Raw genomic sequence first — 18,894 nt, 5'->3', positions numbered from 1 at the left:
GAATGGTGGGTTATTTCTGTCATTTTGGGAGTAGACTTTTTACCTGCACAAGCTCTCAGAAAACGTGCCAAATTTAAGAGGTAAAAGGGACCCACTTATACTCTGACGGTAGATTTTGCCTTAAAAGTAATTGACCTATCGGAAAAAGATTTAAAGTAATGACAAAGACTTCCATGTAAAACAAAAAAAATTGACTTCCATGTAAAACAAAAAAAATTGACCAAGACTTGCACATGAAAGAAAGGAAAAAACAAATAAATTGACAAAGACTTACATGTGAAAGAAAGGAAAAAACAAATAAATTGACAAAGACTTACATGTGAAAGAAAGGAAAAAATAAATAAATTGACCAAGACAAAACAAATAAACTGACCAAGACTTACACGTGAAAGAAAGGAAAAAACAAATAAATTGACCAAGACTTTGTGACAAAAGTGGGAAGATTGTATTGATAAACGTCCAGCGACACTTACAAAATGGAGATCATTACAAAGAACTTAAATAAAGCCAAACTAATCATCTAACAAATACAAAACAAGTAAATCACAAGGCAATCAATGTCTTTCATCCTAACTCAGACATGGCCTGACGCAACAACAGCACTTTTAAACTGCCTAATATTCAATTAGGAGTCTCAAACGAGAAAAAGTGAAAAGTTAAGAATAAAAAGACATAAAATACCCAGACAATTAGATACACTGTACCCAAATATGAACGCGCCAATAAACTCTCAAGAACTACAGATTTGTCAAGCCGCTACGGGTTGGCTCGCCAAAGACATCGTATACGGATAGAGCACTAAAGCACATATATCGTTGTGAAGCAATCTCGATTGAGAAAACCCAATCTGTAGACAAAATTCGTCCAAAGACGAAACTAATAACTTTCGTTAAACGAGAGACAAAACTCTCGTAGAACAAGAGAAAAAATTCTTACAGATCAGACGACAAGTCATTGATCTAAAGAGACAGAAGGACAAAAAAAAAAAAGGGAGTCAGTAGTACCATGGTCTTCCCCTCCCGCCGCCGCACACGGGTATGAAACCCAAGGGGGAGGGGAAGAAAGAAGAGGAGTTGTGTTGACTAAAGTTGAGAGAGAGGAAAAGAGAGATAGAAGGCTTTTTACTTTGAGTTTTTACTAAACAATTAACTTACCCGTTGTGCTAATCCAGAAGGAGGAAAAGCAGATGCAACCAATAAAACTGATACGAGTGCCTAATTGAATTGACCTAGCCATGTAGGAACAAGATTCAAGTCTCCTTCCATATTCGGTTAGCGTTTCTCTATTCCAAGCTAATTTACTAAAAAAAGAATACGTTCACATTGATTAATCAATTGCTAACCTTCACCCACTAGACAGAGGATAATATACACATAATTCCAAAACAAATTCGAATATCAATGCATATTTCACGGATATTAATATACTTTCACGTATATTAATACATCTTTTTCAGTTATCAATGCATATTTTACATATTATCCTACACCCTTTAAGCGGATTGCTTGACGATTTCCTAGTTCTAAAATAATGGGTTGCCCGAAGCGTAGGGCTAAGACCGACGTATCACAATATCCAGTAAGTTCGGAATCGAATCCACAGAGACAGTGATGTGTGCTTACTAAAAATTTGGGTTGTTACTGATTAAAACAGACTCTTAGGTAGCCACCCCTTGTCGATTGGTTGAAATTAACTAAAACTTAGGAAAATATTTATTCTTTTCGAATAATTAAAAAGGAGGTACGGTCGTTGGGTTCATAGCACTCGTAACCAGTCCGGACTTAACCGCTCCATTCGATGTTCTTAAAAACATTTGACTTTAGAGAGAAAAAGATACCCCGAGAGATGCAAACCTTAATGGTCGCTGTTTATCCATGCGTAACAGGGAATGAGTTTTGGTCCTCCATTCCCCCATTCATATGGGCTCTAACAATGTCTTGGTTCGTCTAACGAATGTTCTTTATTAACCTAAAATTGCTTTTTTCATTATTTGAAAATAGGAGCAGTGCCCGGATTAGTCACGGTATGCTAATCACCCCGCGACTTTACCTAAACGACTACTCACTAATTATTGAACAAGAAACACAAGAAACCCTAATTTGAAACATGCTTCTATTACGCAAGATGAAAAATAAACAAGAAATATTAACTAATCAAATACCAGCGAATAACTTTTATTAAAAATTAAAATTAAAATTAGTTACCAGAGTACGAATAATTGAACAAAGCATCAAAAACTTAAAAGGAAAAGGAAATACTAAACAATATTGACCGCAGCCCCTCTCCTTCGTTCTCGGCAGCCCCGTTCGGCTCTATTTCGTCTGTCGAAAAAAAAATCCATTTATCTGTTGCTGACCTCCAAATGAACTAGCTTCAAACACTGTTTAATATTTTCTTTTTGCATATTTTTTTATCAAATCCTCAAAATACCTATAACACAAAAATTAAGCATTAAAACACCAAGTAATAAAATAAATAGACTTACCGATGATAAATTATAGGGCGCTTATGTGAACATTTACGCGTCTATCACGGATGTTAAAATAATCCAACTTTTAATAACACAAAATTTCAGGTAATTCATAGTAGTTTTAATAGGAAAGGAGAAGAAATCAATTGATTAATCAATGGGAGTGTAATCTACCGTCCCAAAGTCTTGGTCATCGTTTTTCTTTCTTTCTTTTCACTTATAAGTCTTATCCATCTTTAACAGAAAAAAAGCAAAAAAAAAAAAATCTGTGAAATCCTTTTGTAATGTCTTTTAGATGGAATTTTGCGTTAGTTTTATTTTGTATGTATGATCTATTCAACATTTTCAGCAAAGTGAATGGTTTATATAACAGATACGTTTTTTCGTTTAATCAGTAATTATAGCTTCTCCCCTCTTTAAATTTCACGTCCAGCCTAGCTCCTATATCCATCGCCTTATGAGCATTCTCACAAATAATGGAGTTCTTATTCCGGATGTTATTATTAGATGATAAAGAAGAAGAGGGGACATTCTTTTTCCTGTGATTCAATTTTTCGGCTTTAACCCTAATCTTTGCAAGAAGCTCTTTTTTGGAATCTTTCTTTTTGACCTTCTCAGGTCCCGTTCCGCTTTCTTTCTAAACTTTCTTTTTCAAAAAGAAGATAATTTCAAGCTCAAACATAATAAAAATGAAAAATAATGTTTTAATTTTTTGTTTGCACTATTTAAAAGATCTCAATAAGATATATCAAATAAAATTTATATTGGTGAAAAAATTATTTGCATAAACACATAAATTTGAAGCTTGAAATTAATTTCCTTTTCTAAAACTTGCTTTTGTCATAAATCTCTTTGACAATTTATGACAAAAGCATATTATAGAGGGCCCACAATCAGAGGCACTACCGGTGTTGGTGCCTTGGGCACTACGGGAATCCCAAATCCATACGGTACATGTAGACTTACATACAATTGACAACATTGAATACATATGACCCGCAATATTACACTTTTTCTTTTTTCTTTTTTTCTCTCTCTATTTGCAATGGTGAGATAGTTGAGTTTGGATTAAATTGATTAATTTTTTCTATTATACTTCTCTACTGTGAAATTTTCTTTGTTTTGCTTCAAATATTTAGCAAACCAACTAAAAAAAATTGGGAAAAAGTTCCAGACATTCTCGTCATAAAGAATGACTTTATGTTTAATCTTCTTAAAAATCGATCTTACTATTTCAAAGAATATGAATACTATGGAAATTAGAATATAACTTTGAGTGTAACCTAAAGTAGCTTATTTCAGCACTAAGAAACAGTTTGATTAGAAAGGTTGTATGCTTTTTCTTTTTCTTTTTTATACAAACTGAAATACCCATAAATTAAACTAGAGAGCCCACAGTCATATGCATGGACTAAGTACCATATTACAGACAAATCTAAGAATAAAACAAGAACCAAATTTAGGTTCTAAGGTGTCCAACACCTATAGCGTCGGCGAGAACAAACTCCCTAGCTGCAAAAGGAACATTTTCGATAACCACCAACTCCTCCTCTTGTTGGGAACCTAGACGAGCCAAACAATCCGCAACTTGATTAGCCTGACGGAATGCATGTGTGGGTAATGGTAGAGTTGGAGAAAGGGTGAATACGTACTCGGTGCCATGATTTGTTTTTTTCTTCAGTTTGTTGTCAAAATATTTAGGATTAAGAATGCAACTCAATGAGATCGAAGAATTGAAAAAGTATGAAAATATGAATCGATAGCTATATTAAAAATTAAATTTTGTTTTATAAAATAAACAATCCTGAACATTTTAACTTAAAAAACTAGTTAAACCCCGTTTTAAAAATCAAAAATCAACTTTTGATATAGCTATTGATGTCTGGCCAAACTGATTTTTTGCGTGAATATGTTACTTTAATTGCGGGCCGTACAAGATGAACGATTTAGATTGCTGCAGTAGACGCTTGTTGTTTAAGCTATTGGAGGTGAAACTCCAATTTTCACAATGTATTTATCTCCTAACCTAACCAAAGTTTTTGAATACCAACAAAATCACTGAACACGAGCCACACGCATGACACTAGTATAAGCCAAATAGACCGCGTGCTCACGACGCGAAAAAATTCTTCAGTGGTCCCGAAGTATCACATGGCATGTCTTACGCGGAGCTTCCGAAACTATTGAATAGTCGCTCCACGACGCATGACACTAGTATAAGACAAAGGACTAATGAATGCACATGTACGTACTGATGTGGCCGGTACAGTACAAGACAAAGGACTAATGAATGCACCAAAATGTCTCATTTCAGCCGAGACTTTTCGAACTTTCCATCCAACTCTTGTTGGGGACTTTTTCCATTCCATTTCCGTACGTACAACAAGGGTCCCATGTGACCTAGGTCGTAAACGTTACGATCTGTGTTCTGCGATGCTCTTGATAGATTTTTAGTGGTGTCTGATAGGGGTCCAAATATAGTCAAAAACATTTGATCAACTTTTATCAAAAGGGCCCGATTGCTTATCCTTTTCTGGTTAATCAAAAGCAACAAATTGCATTCATTAAAAAGTCATCTGACACTTACAATTTTCATCCAAAATAGAGAAAATGAGCTACAACCAAAATCGAGACACTAACGATATCTAATAAACACAATGAGACAAACTTATGTTTAAAACCTAAACGCGAGCCTTAAAACTCTATCCACACCGACAATAAAATTCAGCACTGATGGTTGTTAGAGATTTAGACCTTAAGTCGCCTCCGGGCAGTGCAGAACCAAATCAGAGATATGATCAGTTAAAATCGATGGAAATCCCAACTGCGAATTTGCTGTCTCGATTGCTTATCCTTCCTTTGCTCCAGATGACAAAACTACGATACAACGTTCCATTGCTAGGTGGGGTTTCCGCGGAATGGCTGCTTACATCCCGAATTATGAGACAATATGGGCTAGCTAATTTAGATTCAAGAGAATGGTTTGGAACTAATTAAAGAGAAACCTCTCTTCAGGCTCTACAAAATGCATGGTTTACAAGTTCTACACTATTTTATAAGTTCTACAAAATGAACGGTTTGGAATGGTTTTGCATAGATACATTATTTTATAGGCTCTACAAAATGTATGATTTGAATTACCAATAAAATGCGCGAGGGGGTCCATAGGGGGTGCTGGCAGAAAACCTCCTCTATCCGGCTAATCTGGGCAGAATTTAATCTCATCTTCATAATCTGCTAATGAGAGTTCAAAATCTGAAAGTTGAGAAAAAAAAGTATTTAGTACACACTCCCTTCGCAAATTTTCGTTGCTCATTTTATGAATCTTTTGCCCCATTTTATGAGCTTTTGCATTGATCTAATACATTTTTAGCTTGTGTGTTATTCATTGACCTAATGCTTAAGTCGTAGTGATAGTTTCAAGAATATCTAGGTCCAATTGCCTTAAGGTTAAAAAGGGTTTTTATTTTTTATAATGTTTTCCAAGAAAGAAAAAAAAAAGTGCAATAAATTTAGCTCCCGTGTGTAAGCTGAAATTTTTCATGGCAAATAACATGTTCTATTGTTAGGTAAAGTGTTCTAATGAATTGATTGTGGCTTGATATTTTGATAGCTAAGTTATAGGTTAGATGGATGTTCTTTTTAATTGGGAAAAGAAGGTGCATATGTTCATTTTTAACCTAACATCAAGGTATACATTTGGAGTGAGAGGGTTGAGCAACCTGTAAGCGGTCAAAAAGGGAGTTCAGGAACTTACAAAAGAGCTCTTTCATGTTGAGTTTAAATTCTTTCCGGATGAGGTAGAAATACCGTGGTTTCTATTGCCTTTATATTGTGGGCTCCACCGTACATTCATTATAATAATTTGAATCGTTAATCTTGTAGGATCCATAGAATAATATACCCACGCAAAAAAATTAGCTTCATCGGACATCAATAACTATAATAAAAATTAAATTTTGCTTTATAAAATAAATGATCCTGAACATTTTAACTTAAAAAATAAAAATTAAAATTAATTATCAGAGTGCGAGTAATTGAACAAGCATCAAAAACTTGAAAGAAAAAAATAATACTAAACAATATTGACCTCGGCAGTCCTGTTCTACGTTCTCGGCAGCCCTGTTTCCTGTCCGTTACCCTTTTTCTTCTCCTTTTATAATAGTTTAAAACCCTTGCCATGTAAAACTTGGAAAAAGCCTTTTCTTCCTATTCTGGCCCACCACAGCAAAGGCCAATACAATAAATGTGCCTTTTTCCTGTTGGACCCACCGACACTTGTGTATTTTGTAAACCAATTTCAATTCTAAGAGCACATTGACGTTGATGGACGGTAGCAGTAAATTCCAAGGCTTAATTCATGATTCAATCCTCTCAACTCTCAACTCTGGCCACGTTCATTAATTAATAGGCTTTTACGATTTAAGCTTCCAAACACCTACAAGACAAAAATCACATTATTAATCTCCAAATAACAATATAAATAGACTTAACAAAGATAAATTATGGGGCACTTATGTGAACATTTATGCGCCTATCAGTCACCTCCTCCCACCCTTTTTTCCGGTCAAAAAAAAAAAAAAGTAAAATTTTTTTGGAAAAGTTTCCAGACATTCTTGTCATAAAGAATGACTTTATGTTTAATCTTCTTAAAAATCGATCTTACTATTTCAAAGAATATGAATACTATGGTAATTAATTTGATATTAGAGTAACTTTGAGTGTAACCTAAAGTAGCTTCTTTTAGCACTAATAAGAAACAGTTTGATTAGAAAGGGTCTATACGTACTCGGTGCCATGAATTTTTTTTTTTCTTCAATTTTTTGTCAAAATATTTAGGATTAAGAATTCAACTCGATGAGATCGAAAAACTGAAAAAGTATGAAAATATGAATCAAGTGGAACAAAATGTAAAAATGCCTCAATTTGGAAAAAGTTCCTCCTTTTTTTTTTTTACCATTTCTTTCATACAAAATATCGATTTGTGGCAGTACTATTCCATGTATTCGTTAAGAAACGTTGTTCTTGACAAACAAGACCTGTATTTCTATTTCATATCATCTTTGGGCGACTCAAGGTCATCGAGCTTCTTTTTAATTTGGTGGAAGCAGTGGCGGCGGAGCCAGGATTCAGATGCGGGAGTGACACCATTAAAAGATTGAATAAAGTCATATAATTAGGTTTTCGTGGGTATTTTTTTTTTCAAAAGAAATAAAGGTTTGGTTCAACTCTTTTAAGGTATGCAGATGCAAGATATTAAGATAATGATTTTTCTTTATCTGAACCTACCATTCTCTAAATTGCATTTTTTACAATATTTGTATGAAGTTTTAGTTTTTATTACATACCCATAAATACCTAAACGAACCACATTAGTCTATAAAAGAAATTATGTATCTGAATGGGTCATGGGAAATTTATTATCCAAATGGGTCATGTTCCTTTTCAATTAGTGAAAAAAATTACAAATTTTGTGGGAACTTATGCAAAAAAAATGAGAGAGAGAGAGAGAGAGAGAGTGCGCGCGCGCGCGCTTGAAAAACGGAAAAACATATAGTGTGCCAAGGGATTCAAACCACGGTGGAAATCACACTGGTGGCTACAAGGAGGGGCTTTACCGCTCTACCACAGCATGCACTTGTGTAGAATTCTTCAAAGTGTTTATATTTAACCTTTCTCTGAGTTTTTTTTTTTTTTTTTTGGTATTTTGAAAACGAGGGTGGCACGTCCTCAGTCTTAGGTCCGCCCCTGGATGGAAGATTAGAGGAGAGAAACCTAGTGGACCACTGGTCAAGAAAAAAAGTCCTTCAGGGACATCCGATAAAATTGGAATGAGGTGTGGTATAATTGAGGAGAATAAATTTTTACACCGCCGGTATAAACATTTGTTTCCTCCAAATCAATTACATTGCGTCATATTGCAAAACAGTGGTCCGAATCAATAAAACATGACAACATGGCGCAATATATAATTTGGAGAAAACAAATGTTTACCCCGGTGGTGTAAAGAATTTAATCTCAAAATTGAGTTCACTCATTAATTTGTTGCTGATCGTACTCCTATATTTTTGGACTGATATTTGCCCTATCTTCCCTTGTGGTGGTAGACAACTGGATTCTCCTTCACAGAAATGCTCGACCTTTCTTTTTTTTTCCTCGGCAAACGAAATATTTTTATAAATCTCGAAGAGGGATACATCGACCTTTTATCAATGTTTTGTTGTGCTTGGTCTCATTAATGCTAGGTACCCAAAAAAACTCACTCAAAAAGTATTCCGAAATGAAAAAATCAAGAGTACACCTCTTAAAATACGGGCTCCCCTTTCTGGATAAGTTGTTTGGATACCTAGCATTGCTCGGTCGGCTTTGCCTATATAAGAAGGTCTAGTATGCCGCTTTGATTTCATAGCAGTTTTTTCCTTTCTTATTACTTGTTTCGAGTGGTCAGTCAAATATTTCTAGTCTTTCCTTATTATTAAAGAAAAAAAAAAGTTAAATATTACTATTTCGATCGATATGAGCGAGACAGAAGAAGTGGCGAAAAGGCTCTATGAAGCCTGCTTGAGTGGGAGTGTCGAAATGTTAAAAACATTGATTGAGAAAGATCCACTCATTCTCGACCGAGCTAGCTCAACTGAGTGCTTCTCCAGTGACACCCCCTTGCACGTAGCGGTATTGCGCGGTCATTTGGATTTCACGAATGCCCTTCTGAGTCAGAAATCAACACTTGCCGCCGAGTTAGACTCGCGACGGTGTACACCCCTCCACTTGGCTTCCACTGAGGGCCACTTCAAGATTGTACACGAGTTGTTACGGGTGAACCCCAAAGTCTGCATCGCTCGTGATCAAGACGGTACTAATGTTGTTTTTCTCTCTCTTTAGTAATAAGTAGCATTGTATTTTTATTTCTTTTCTGTCGAACAAAACAAAGTCGTTGCTTTCCGCGTGAAGATTCTAGGAGACAGTAACAACTCCAAAAATCTAACCTGATGCTTATAGAAACTTTCCTCAAAGTGTTTGTGACTTCGTGTCCACTCCCTGGCGGCTCTACAGCTTGGCCAATAGAGATGGCAAAATCATGTCCCCACCCCGAACCCACCCCTAGCTCGTCTTGATTTGTCAAATTTTTGAACACCAGGATGGGTTCGGCGGAACTAAGAAAAACTCAATCGGGGTTGGGTAGGGTTCGGAGTGACATTATACGGCCTTGTTATCCACCCCGAAATGATTTAACATAAAAAATTCAATGTTTTTACTCATATATTTCACTATTATACTAAAAGAGTTGCATGTTTATCCATATCTTTTAACTATTTTAGTAAGAAATTATACTTTTCGCTTCTTTATTCACCATCAATATAAAATAACAATTGGTATATAACTATTCTTTCCATTTTGTATTTAGTTTACACAATTTGTTTCTCAATTTTTATGGGGTGGGATGGGGTGGGTTGCGTAAACCAGTTCCTTGACTTGGGCGGGAACGGGTCACCCATACATTAACCTGTTAGGGTTCGGGGCAGGTTCGAGCTCGAGGATGTGTTGCGCTTTTCAGGTTTGGGTCAGATATGACAAAATATGCCACACCCCGCCCCGTTGCCATTTCCACTGGACGGTCACATGACAACCAAATATTTTTTTCATATATATAACAGATGTAAAAACTTTAGGTTCATCCATCTATTAAACACTTCGCCCGAATATGAACGAACACTCGATTCAAAATTAAATGAACACCCACCCAACATATATTAGCCCAAAAATCAATCCATTTGAATAACCCAAAACAACCCATTACCATCCCAATAGCCCATAACAAATAAAAAACGGAAAAAAGAAATGAAGAAAAAGAAAGATGGGAGTCGTTAAAATAGAGGAGTCCTCCTCTCTGCACTTTGTTGTTTTCGGTTGTTGATAGGAAACATAGTAATAGTAGTCAATATAGCACATGGTCGTCAAAAAAATAAGCAAGTAAATTGTACAAAGATTCAAGTGTTGCGAACGACAAACGATTAGTTAATTACAACAAGTAGGATGTGCGGGATAGGACATCTTTTTGGAGGAATTATAGTCGTAGCCCTGTTAATAGAGTTCTGTGTAGAGCATGGAACATTTCAAAACATATTTTGTAACTAGCAGTAGTTAGGCTCTTGTTTTTTTAGTTGTTGGTGTTTTTGTTTGTTTCCGGTAGGTTAATTGGACTTTTTTCCGGGGTATGCCCTTGGTTCTTGTATTCTTGTTTCTTTTTGGTAATAAAATTTCTCTTTACCAAAAAACAAATAGGCCATCGTGCTCCCTCTTCTTTTTTTTTGGAACGGTGGATTTTTTTTATTAATCATTGAGAGATTACAAAGACTAACGGGAACAAAGAGAAGGGCAACAAGTGTCATCCGAGACCCAAACCCTTGATTGGCAAGATGCCAACCAAGGGAACACCTAAGGGACAAAGCTCAGATAATAGTGTAGGTCTTGGATTTGAACAGATGCCCTAATAGTGATGTTAACTTGGTGTTTACGCTAGTAATTAACTTATGCAGAATAATTTTCTGGTTGTCTTTATTCAATTTTTTTTTTTCATTTGTTAGTTTTACGCCAAACTTTTATATGATATCGGTAAGTAAGGACGAGAGGAATCAAAAAAGTAGGAAAAAAAAATAACTTTTACGCAAGTATTTTGAAAAATATCCAAAGAAAAGCTTAAAAAGTTAGTTTTTGGACTTTTTCTTGAATATTTTTCAAAATACTTGTTTAAAAGTCATAATTTCGATTCCTCTCGTCGTTACTCACCCATATCACATAAAAAATTGGTGTAGAACTAACAGATTTAAAAAAAAAATTGAAGAAGGACAACCCAAAAATTATTCTACATAAGTTAATCACTAGCGTGAATGGGGTTTGCCAAAAAAAAAAAAAAAGAACTTATGCAATCCAACATTGAAAAATGGGTGAGCTTTGTTATGGCGACAAATTGTGATTTTTGTGGTGTCGTGACAGAGCTTTTGTTTGGTCTTGTTGTTTGTTGGGTCTTTTCATTTTGCTTTTGGTCTTGTAAAGGATGTTAAGTGAATATGGTTGTACTGTCTTCATATTATACATAAATGGAATTATATTGTTCGTAAAAAAAAGACATTGAAAAATTTATAAAAGTCTTTTAGTAAGAGTTTTCTGACAAACAAGTATTCCAACAGGTAGAACCCCTCTTCACTTGGCGGTCATGAAAGAGCGAGTAGAGGTTATATTGGAACTACTTGGGGCCAAACCATTTTCAGTTCATGACAAACTAGGTAGAGGGGAGACTGTGTTGCACTTGTCAGTCAAGTACAATAGGCCAGAAGCTTTAAAGACATTGGTGAAACATCTGCATAGCAAGCAGAGCAGTGACATGGAATCTCTCCTAAACTCTAGAGATGATGATGGCAACAATATCTTGCATCTTGCTGCAGCCCTCAAACAAGTGAATGTAAGTACTTGTGTATACATGCAGTTATCCTCACTAACTTTACTAAAAAGGACCAGACTATGTAGTTTGTTTGTTTAAATTGTGAGTCATTTTCAGATATTCTTTGATAACGTAAAATTTATAAATCTCGCTGAGACGACGAGACCATCAACTATGTCAAAACTTAATTAAGTTGGCAGCTTCTAGACAAAAACGTAAGCGTTTTTACCATAACTAAATTGACTCTTATTGTACCGCTACAAGTTGCGTACAACAGTTTTTCATCCCTCTACCCCTTTTTAACATTTCTAACCATAAAACGAAAGAGAGAAATTGATTTCATAGACTTGGCGCAATGGTAATCAAATGAAAACTAGAAGTCTCAAGAATCTTTTGGCCTAGTGTTCGACTTCTACCCGCGTCTAAAGCTACCGATTCGTTAAAAAGAAATTGGGAAGGAAAATTTAGTCAAATTTTTTATCAACCGTTAATTGCTTTTAATTCTTGCTCTTAATTTTGAGGCACTAATTTCGAACATTAATGGCACTTTGGATGAGCAGACCATAGAGTATTTGTTGGGAATAAAGAGTGTCAAAGATCATGCCAATGACAAGAACCAGAACGGTTCTACAGCTTTGGATGTTGTGGAGCATTGTCCAAACAGAGACCTAAAAACAATGGAAATTCGTGAGTTTCTGTTGCAAGCTGGTGTTCAAAGATCCAATTGCGATGAGCCGAAACTGAAACCCGAGTTACCTTCCAAAAATCCTCCTCGTACTGAACAAAAGATTTCTCCGTTTTGGAAATGGTTTGAGGTCGACCCTCACTGGATCGAACAGGTACTTTCTGATGAGTTTCCACAGTTTTATATAGATACAATCATGCACACGCATTGCTCTAAATGACAGCTACACGTACACTCTTTTCATCAAACTTTTAACTACTGATTCAAGCAAAGTTTCAGCGTTAGCGAAGAAGTAAGTAAACACCAGATTCGTCTTGTTGTGCCCTTCATCCAAGCTCAAAAAGTGATTCGAATCGTTTATCTGTTTGAGTTTGTCGCGTACAACAAATTTTGGACACCGATAACAACAAAATTCGGACATCTTCAGACATCAGTATAAGCATGACCAAAATACTATCTCACAAAAATTAACGACTAGTATGATTTCCGATACTAAACTTTAGGATAAACATGTTTAAATCATGTGACTATTGATTTTTGATCGGTGTGGTCTTTTATGTGCAAGAGAAACTCGATGAGACGAACAAATAGAACGATTCCAATCCTTTTCAAGTCCTAATGGGTGTGTGTGTGTGTGTCTATATATATATATATATATATATATATATATATATATATGATGAGCAGTGTTGTGTTTAAGATACAGTCTTGATAGTAGCAATACAACTAGGGGGTCTTATGAAACTTTGGGTCTTATATTGAACTCCCAACCATGTACTATCAATTTCTTTGTAAGGTCAAATTCTATATAGGGTTTGGACCCTAGTTTTAATTGGATCCTCCATTAAGTACAATGGAAATGAACCCAAATTAGTCGGTATATGCATGGGGTCGGAACTCAAAACCCACTTTTTCAAGTTTTCATGACCCAATAGAAGTGTATTATAAATACATGTTCTATGCCAACAGGTACATGGCCATTTAATAACGACAGCTGCCTTGACGGCAACCATGGCTTATCAATGTATTATGAGTCCGCCTGGTGGTGTTTGGCAAAATGATAAAAAAGGCAGTTCGACTGTCCGTTCTTATTCCTTGGCCGATACTGCAGAAGAGGATGACGATGGGCATAAAGCGGGACACGCCATTTTGGAACATCGTGGCTCTTATCGTACTTTCTTGGCTCTAAACAACATAGTCTTGGCAGGATCGTTGGGCATTATTATGCTGGCCATGAGTGGATTCTCAATCCGCAATAAGTTTCTAACATGGTCGTTGGTAATCACTGTGTATATCACAGTTACATGCATGGGTGCAGCTTATGTGACAGCAATTAATTTAGTATCCCCAGAACCAGTTTTAGGGGACATACTTCATATACTGTTTGTGGCTTGGCTGGTTCTATGCTCAGTTTCTGTTGCGGTGCTTCACTCATGCCACTTATTGGTATCGCTGTGGAAAAAGACAAAAAATATGTTTCCACAAACTCGACGCGCTACCAACAATATTATAGTATAACGAGGAGTCATAAGTGCGTGGGAAACTTTTGCTTGCCGGTCTTTGTTGTACTTTGGGATTCTATTCGAAGCCGAGGATTTGTGTTTGTGGGCCTGGATGATTGCTGCAGACTGGCGGATCTAGTGTTGTCGTCAATCTTAAATAAAGAGTACTGTAACATAATATGCGTGTGCCCGAGGCCCTTTATTATGTGACTGTCTGTTGTATTTGTGCAATTCCTATGTTTGCACTAGCCTATATGGTGTGTAGTAGTATGAAAGAAGCTAGATCCTTCTTCTTTGTGTATTTGCCTGTATGGTTGTGGGTGCCATGTATTTGTTGTATGGTTGTTAATGAGTATTCGGTTTGTTGCATGTTATTGGAAGTGGTCAATGTATTTTAGTTCTTATATTGTTATTAAATTAGAGTTACTTCTAAATACGGAAGCAAGATTACTTTAGAGTAACTAATGTATTAGGCTTCAATGGACAAATCTATTAAAAATATTTTCAACAAAAGCTACTCTAATAATGGGGAATTTTTCAAAAAATGGGGTAGCAATTGCTCTTTATACATAGTCACTCCTCGGTCCATCCCTAACTAATTTATTCCAAACATATAAAGAAACCTTCTTATAATTTGTGCACAGGTAGTTCGTGCACAGTGCGTAGACTGTGCACAAACCGCTTTGTTGGGCGCACTTCGGGGTCTCGCAAAAGTAATCCGAACCTTTCAGTAATCTTAAAATACGTTATTAATTACTGACCTCATAAAGAAACTAGACAAAGAAGAGACGGTTCTACACTTGTGTGATATCTGCAGAACAGCTCAAACTCCACTCCCCCAATTCCTAGCCTGTCAGTTTGGGACCTTTTGGTATCCAAAGGATATCATGTTGGCTCTGTCTTCTTCTTTTCTTTTTTTCTTTTTTTCAGAATTATAAACTTTTTTTTCCTTGTTGGGCGAAAGTCGAGTTTTCTGAAAAACAGTTTTCCTTGGAAAACAGCTTCTTACAGCTTGATGTATTATTTATGACACTGTTGTCTCGCCTAGTTACACCTCATCTCAATAAGACTCGTGCCTCGCCTCACATTGAGGGCCCAACATATTTTTGCGTGTCGCTCCGCCTCTCGCCCTACATAATTATGCTTGGTCCAGTGGTAACCCAATGAAAACCAAAAGTCTTAAGAAGCTTTTGGTCTAGGATTCGAGTTCTATCCTCGTGCTATTAATTCTTGAGTTGTACCTCTCTGTTAGTGAATCTTGGTACGTAATTTAATCCCTCAATGGTTTTAAAGAAAATGGCGGATACGAACCAATCTACGAACATCAAAAGTTATTAATATTAAAAAAAAAATGAATTTCGATCGTAATTTTTCAACCACGTATGTTTAATGCCTCGCTAGCTGTTTTGTTGGCTGAGATTAGCCTTGGACTCTAATTGATTATTGGTGAAATTAGTGGACCAAGCAAGAAAACAATTGCCGTAACTGAAACTGGGGAATTGAGAAGCACTCAAAGATTTTTTCATTCCAATAGTTGTAGAGATTTCTGACATTTTTTTGTGTATATAGACACAACTTTGGGCCTACACACAAATATAAAGGAGGGCCAACACAAAATATTTCATGGCCCACGTACAAACTACATTTTATGGCCCACTTACATAATTACTAATATTTAGCCCAAATACAAAATTACAACAAGACATTAAATTTAACATGTTTCCAGAGTCCTAAGAAGGGGAACTTGTTCCAATTTTATTATCGGATGATCGGATGTCCCTGAAGGGACTAAGAAGGTGAACTTGGTTGCTGCATTAGTTCGTGGCATGCGCGTGGAAGACGCGGCGGTGTTGCAGTTGCAAATGTCGGTTAAGCGAGCCTCCAAAACGGTATATCAGGTGATAAAAACCATTGACTAATGGATATTTTTCCTGCATTTTCAAAAGAAAATAAATCCTTTCGGCCACAGGTTATAAACTCAGCCAGGGCAAATGCAACCCACAATCACGGATTAGACCCAGATCGTCTCCTCGTTGGTAACTACCAGAAATGAATTACCCCTTCTTGCTTTTACTTGAAATATGCTTATTGTACATTTTCATGCTTCTTACGGCTCAGGCATTCGTTGGGAGGGAAGGGCCTCTTCCTAAAGAGAACCCCTTTCCACGCTAGAGGAAGATGCGGAATAATGCATAAACCGGAGTGTAGATTGACCGTGATAGTTAGGGAAATAACTCCAGAAGTGGAGGCTGAGATAGCTAAGCTGAAGAAAGTTAGCAATTTCCTCAAGCTTACCAAGCGGGAGAGAGACGGCTTGTTCCCCATAAGCTTATTGAGACTACTCCGATTTGGAACCACAAAGGCAAATCAACAACTCGCGGATGACCTGGTATGGGTCCGTGACCAAGCTTTTCTTCAAATTTTCACATTCTGGTATGAAATCGTGTTGTGGTTGAAAGATGCGTAAATGTAAACTGTCATTAGGATCATTGTCCTTTTGATAGAATGGTTTAAAAGTTCAGTTCCTGTACTACCAGAGATGGATCCATGTATGGGCGTACGAGGGCCATGGTCCCCGCGTCGTTTTCGGGATTTTTTTTTTCAAATTTTAATATTAAAATTGGTTTTTTTTTTTTTTTTTGTTAAGAACACCTAGAATGTGTTCGTTTTGGGTGCACACGGTTTTCCATAAATTTTTCCTTTCTTAATAATCTCATTTCTCTTTCTATTTTTCTTCACTCATTATCCAAAAAATCCCCATCAAAATCTAAACCAAACAAACCATTAAATTTCCGAACCTTAAAATTTCAAAATTTTGTTGTTCATAGTTTGGCCTCCGTGCTTACGAAATCTTGGTTCCCTCCCTGTGTATAACATTTTGACAATGAGGAGCTTTGTTATGTGCAAAGACAACTGCGTGGCGGTGCCCAAGGGCATTGAATAATCCTTCCTTGCTTGGGACATTTGTGTCAATATATACTGTTTTTTTGTTGTTTGTTATTAGAGTGTCAGATTTTGGAATCGCATTTCTTGGACGGTGATAATGCTGCCTCGTTACATGCATGGGGTTGGAACTTAAAACCCACTTTTTCAAGTTTTCATGACCCAATATTAGTGTAATATAAATATATGTTTTATGCCAACAGGTGTGCGGCCATTTAATAACGGTAGTTACTTTGATGGCAACCATGGCTTATCAATCTATTTTGAGCCTGCCGGGTGGTTTTTGGCAAGAAACAAAAAACACCACTTCTCCTTCCTTGGGCTAAACTGCGCGCGGATGACAAGCAGATAGCGGGACATGCCATTATGGACACAAAGCGCTCTTGTCATGCTTACTTGGCTCTTAACACCGTAGTTTTAGGAGCATCGTCGTCTCGTTGAGCACTATTATGCTGGCCATGAGTGGATTCCCAGTGAAAAACAAGTTCTTGACATGGTCGTTGGTATTCACTGTGTATATCACAATTACATGTATGGGTGCAGCTTATGTGATAGCAATTAATTTAGTATCCCCAGACCCAGTTTCGGAGGATGCACTTGATGCCCAATTGATCTGTTGGTTGGCTCTATGCATAGGTTTTGTTTTGGTGCTTTCACTCATGCCACTTCTTGGTATATATGGCTGGGGAAAAAGTTGGTAAAACTCGTTAAAGCATGTTATGGATGTTGCAAATCAACTCCAAGAGCTACCAACAATATAGTATAACGAGGATAAACCAGCCGGCAGCCATATGTGCGTGGGAAACTTCTGCTAGCAAGTCTTTGTTGTACTTTGGGTTTCTATTCCAAGCCGAGGATTAATTTGTGCTTGTGGGCCTGGACGATTGCTGCAGACTGGCGGATCTGGTGTGGTCGCCATTATTAAATAAAGAGTACTACTGCAACATACGTGTGCCCGAGACCCTTTATTATGTGATTGTGTGCAGTATTTGTGCAATTCCTATGTGTGCACTAGCTGTGTAGTAGAATGAAAGAAGCTAGATCCTTCTTCTTTGTGTATTTGTCTATATGATTGTGGGTGCCATGTATTTGTTGTATGGTTGTCAATGAATATTCGGTTTGTTGCATGTTATTGGAAATGGTCAATGCGTTTTACTAGTTCTTAAACTATTATTAATTAAATTACAGTTACATCTTAATACGGACGTATGATTACTTTAGAGTAACTAATATATTAGGCTTCAAGGGACAAATCTATGGAGTAAGAATGTTTTAAACAAACGCTACTCTAATAATGGGGTTTTTTTGAAAAATGGGGTAGCGATTGCCTTTACATTGTCATTCCTCGGTCCATCCCCAGCTAATTTATTACAAACAGATAAAGAAACCTTCTTATAATTTACCGCTTTGTGGGGCCCACTTCTGCGTGTCACAAAAATAATTCGAACCTTTTATTTATCTTAAAATACTTTATTGAGTGGCCTCGTAAAGAAACTAGGCCGAGGGGAGACGATTCTGCACTTATGTGTCAAATATAACAAGTTAGAGGCTTTAAAGACATCGGTGCAATATCTTCAGAGCAATGACAAGGAGTTTCTACTCAACTACGAAAACGATGATGACAACATCATTTTGGATCTTGCTGCAACGCTCAAACAAATAGATGCATTCATTCATTTGTGTGCACAAGTAGTTACCCACATTGATATGACTATAAAGAAGGACCGGCAATTCACTTTGTCCATTTGTGGGTAACGTCAAACTCCACTCCCCCAATTCCTAGCCTGTCTCAGTTTGGGACCTTTTGGCTTATCCAAAGGATACCTACCCGTGATGTTGGCTCTGTTTTTTTTTT

General features: G+C 36.6%; 1 protein-coding gene across 1 annotated transcript; it reads left to right on the top strand.

Annotated features, from left to right (window-relative positions):
• Positions 1-8,648: 8,648 nt before the first annotated feature.
• LOC131318557 (ankyrin repeat-containing protein At5g02620-like) lies at positions 8,649-14,470 on the top strand. Its single transcript, XM_058348418.1, has 4 exons — positions 8,649-9,323; positions 11,659-11,930; positions 12,470-12,748; positions 13,564-14,470. The coding sequence occupies exons 1-4, from the start codon at positions 8,987-8,989 to the stop codon at positions 14,110-14,112; spliced, it is 1,437 nt and encodes a 478-aa protein (XP_058204401.1). The 5' UTR covers positions 8,649-8,986; the 3' UTR covers positions 14,113-14,470.
• The last annotated feature ends 4,424 nt before the right edge of the window (positions 14,471-18,894 follow it).

The sequence above is a fragment of the Rhododendron vialii genome, chromosome 3a, assembly GCF_030253575.1.
Source record: "Rhododendron vialii isolate Sample 1 chromosome 3a, ASM3025357v1".
Taxonomy (NCBI): domain Eukaryota; kingdom Viridiplantae; phylum Streptophyta; class Magnoliopsida; order Ericales; family Ericaceae; genus Rhododendron; species Rhododendron vialii.
This window is presented reverse-complemented; position numbering and strand designations above follow the sequence as displayed.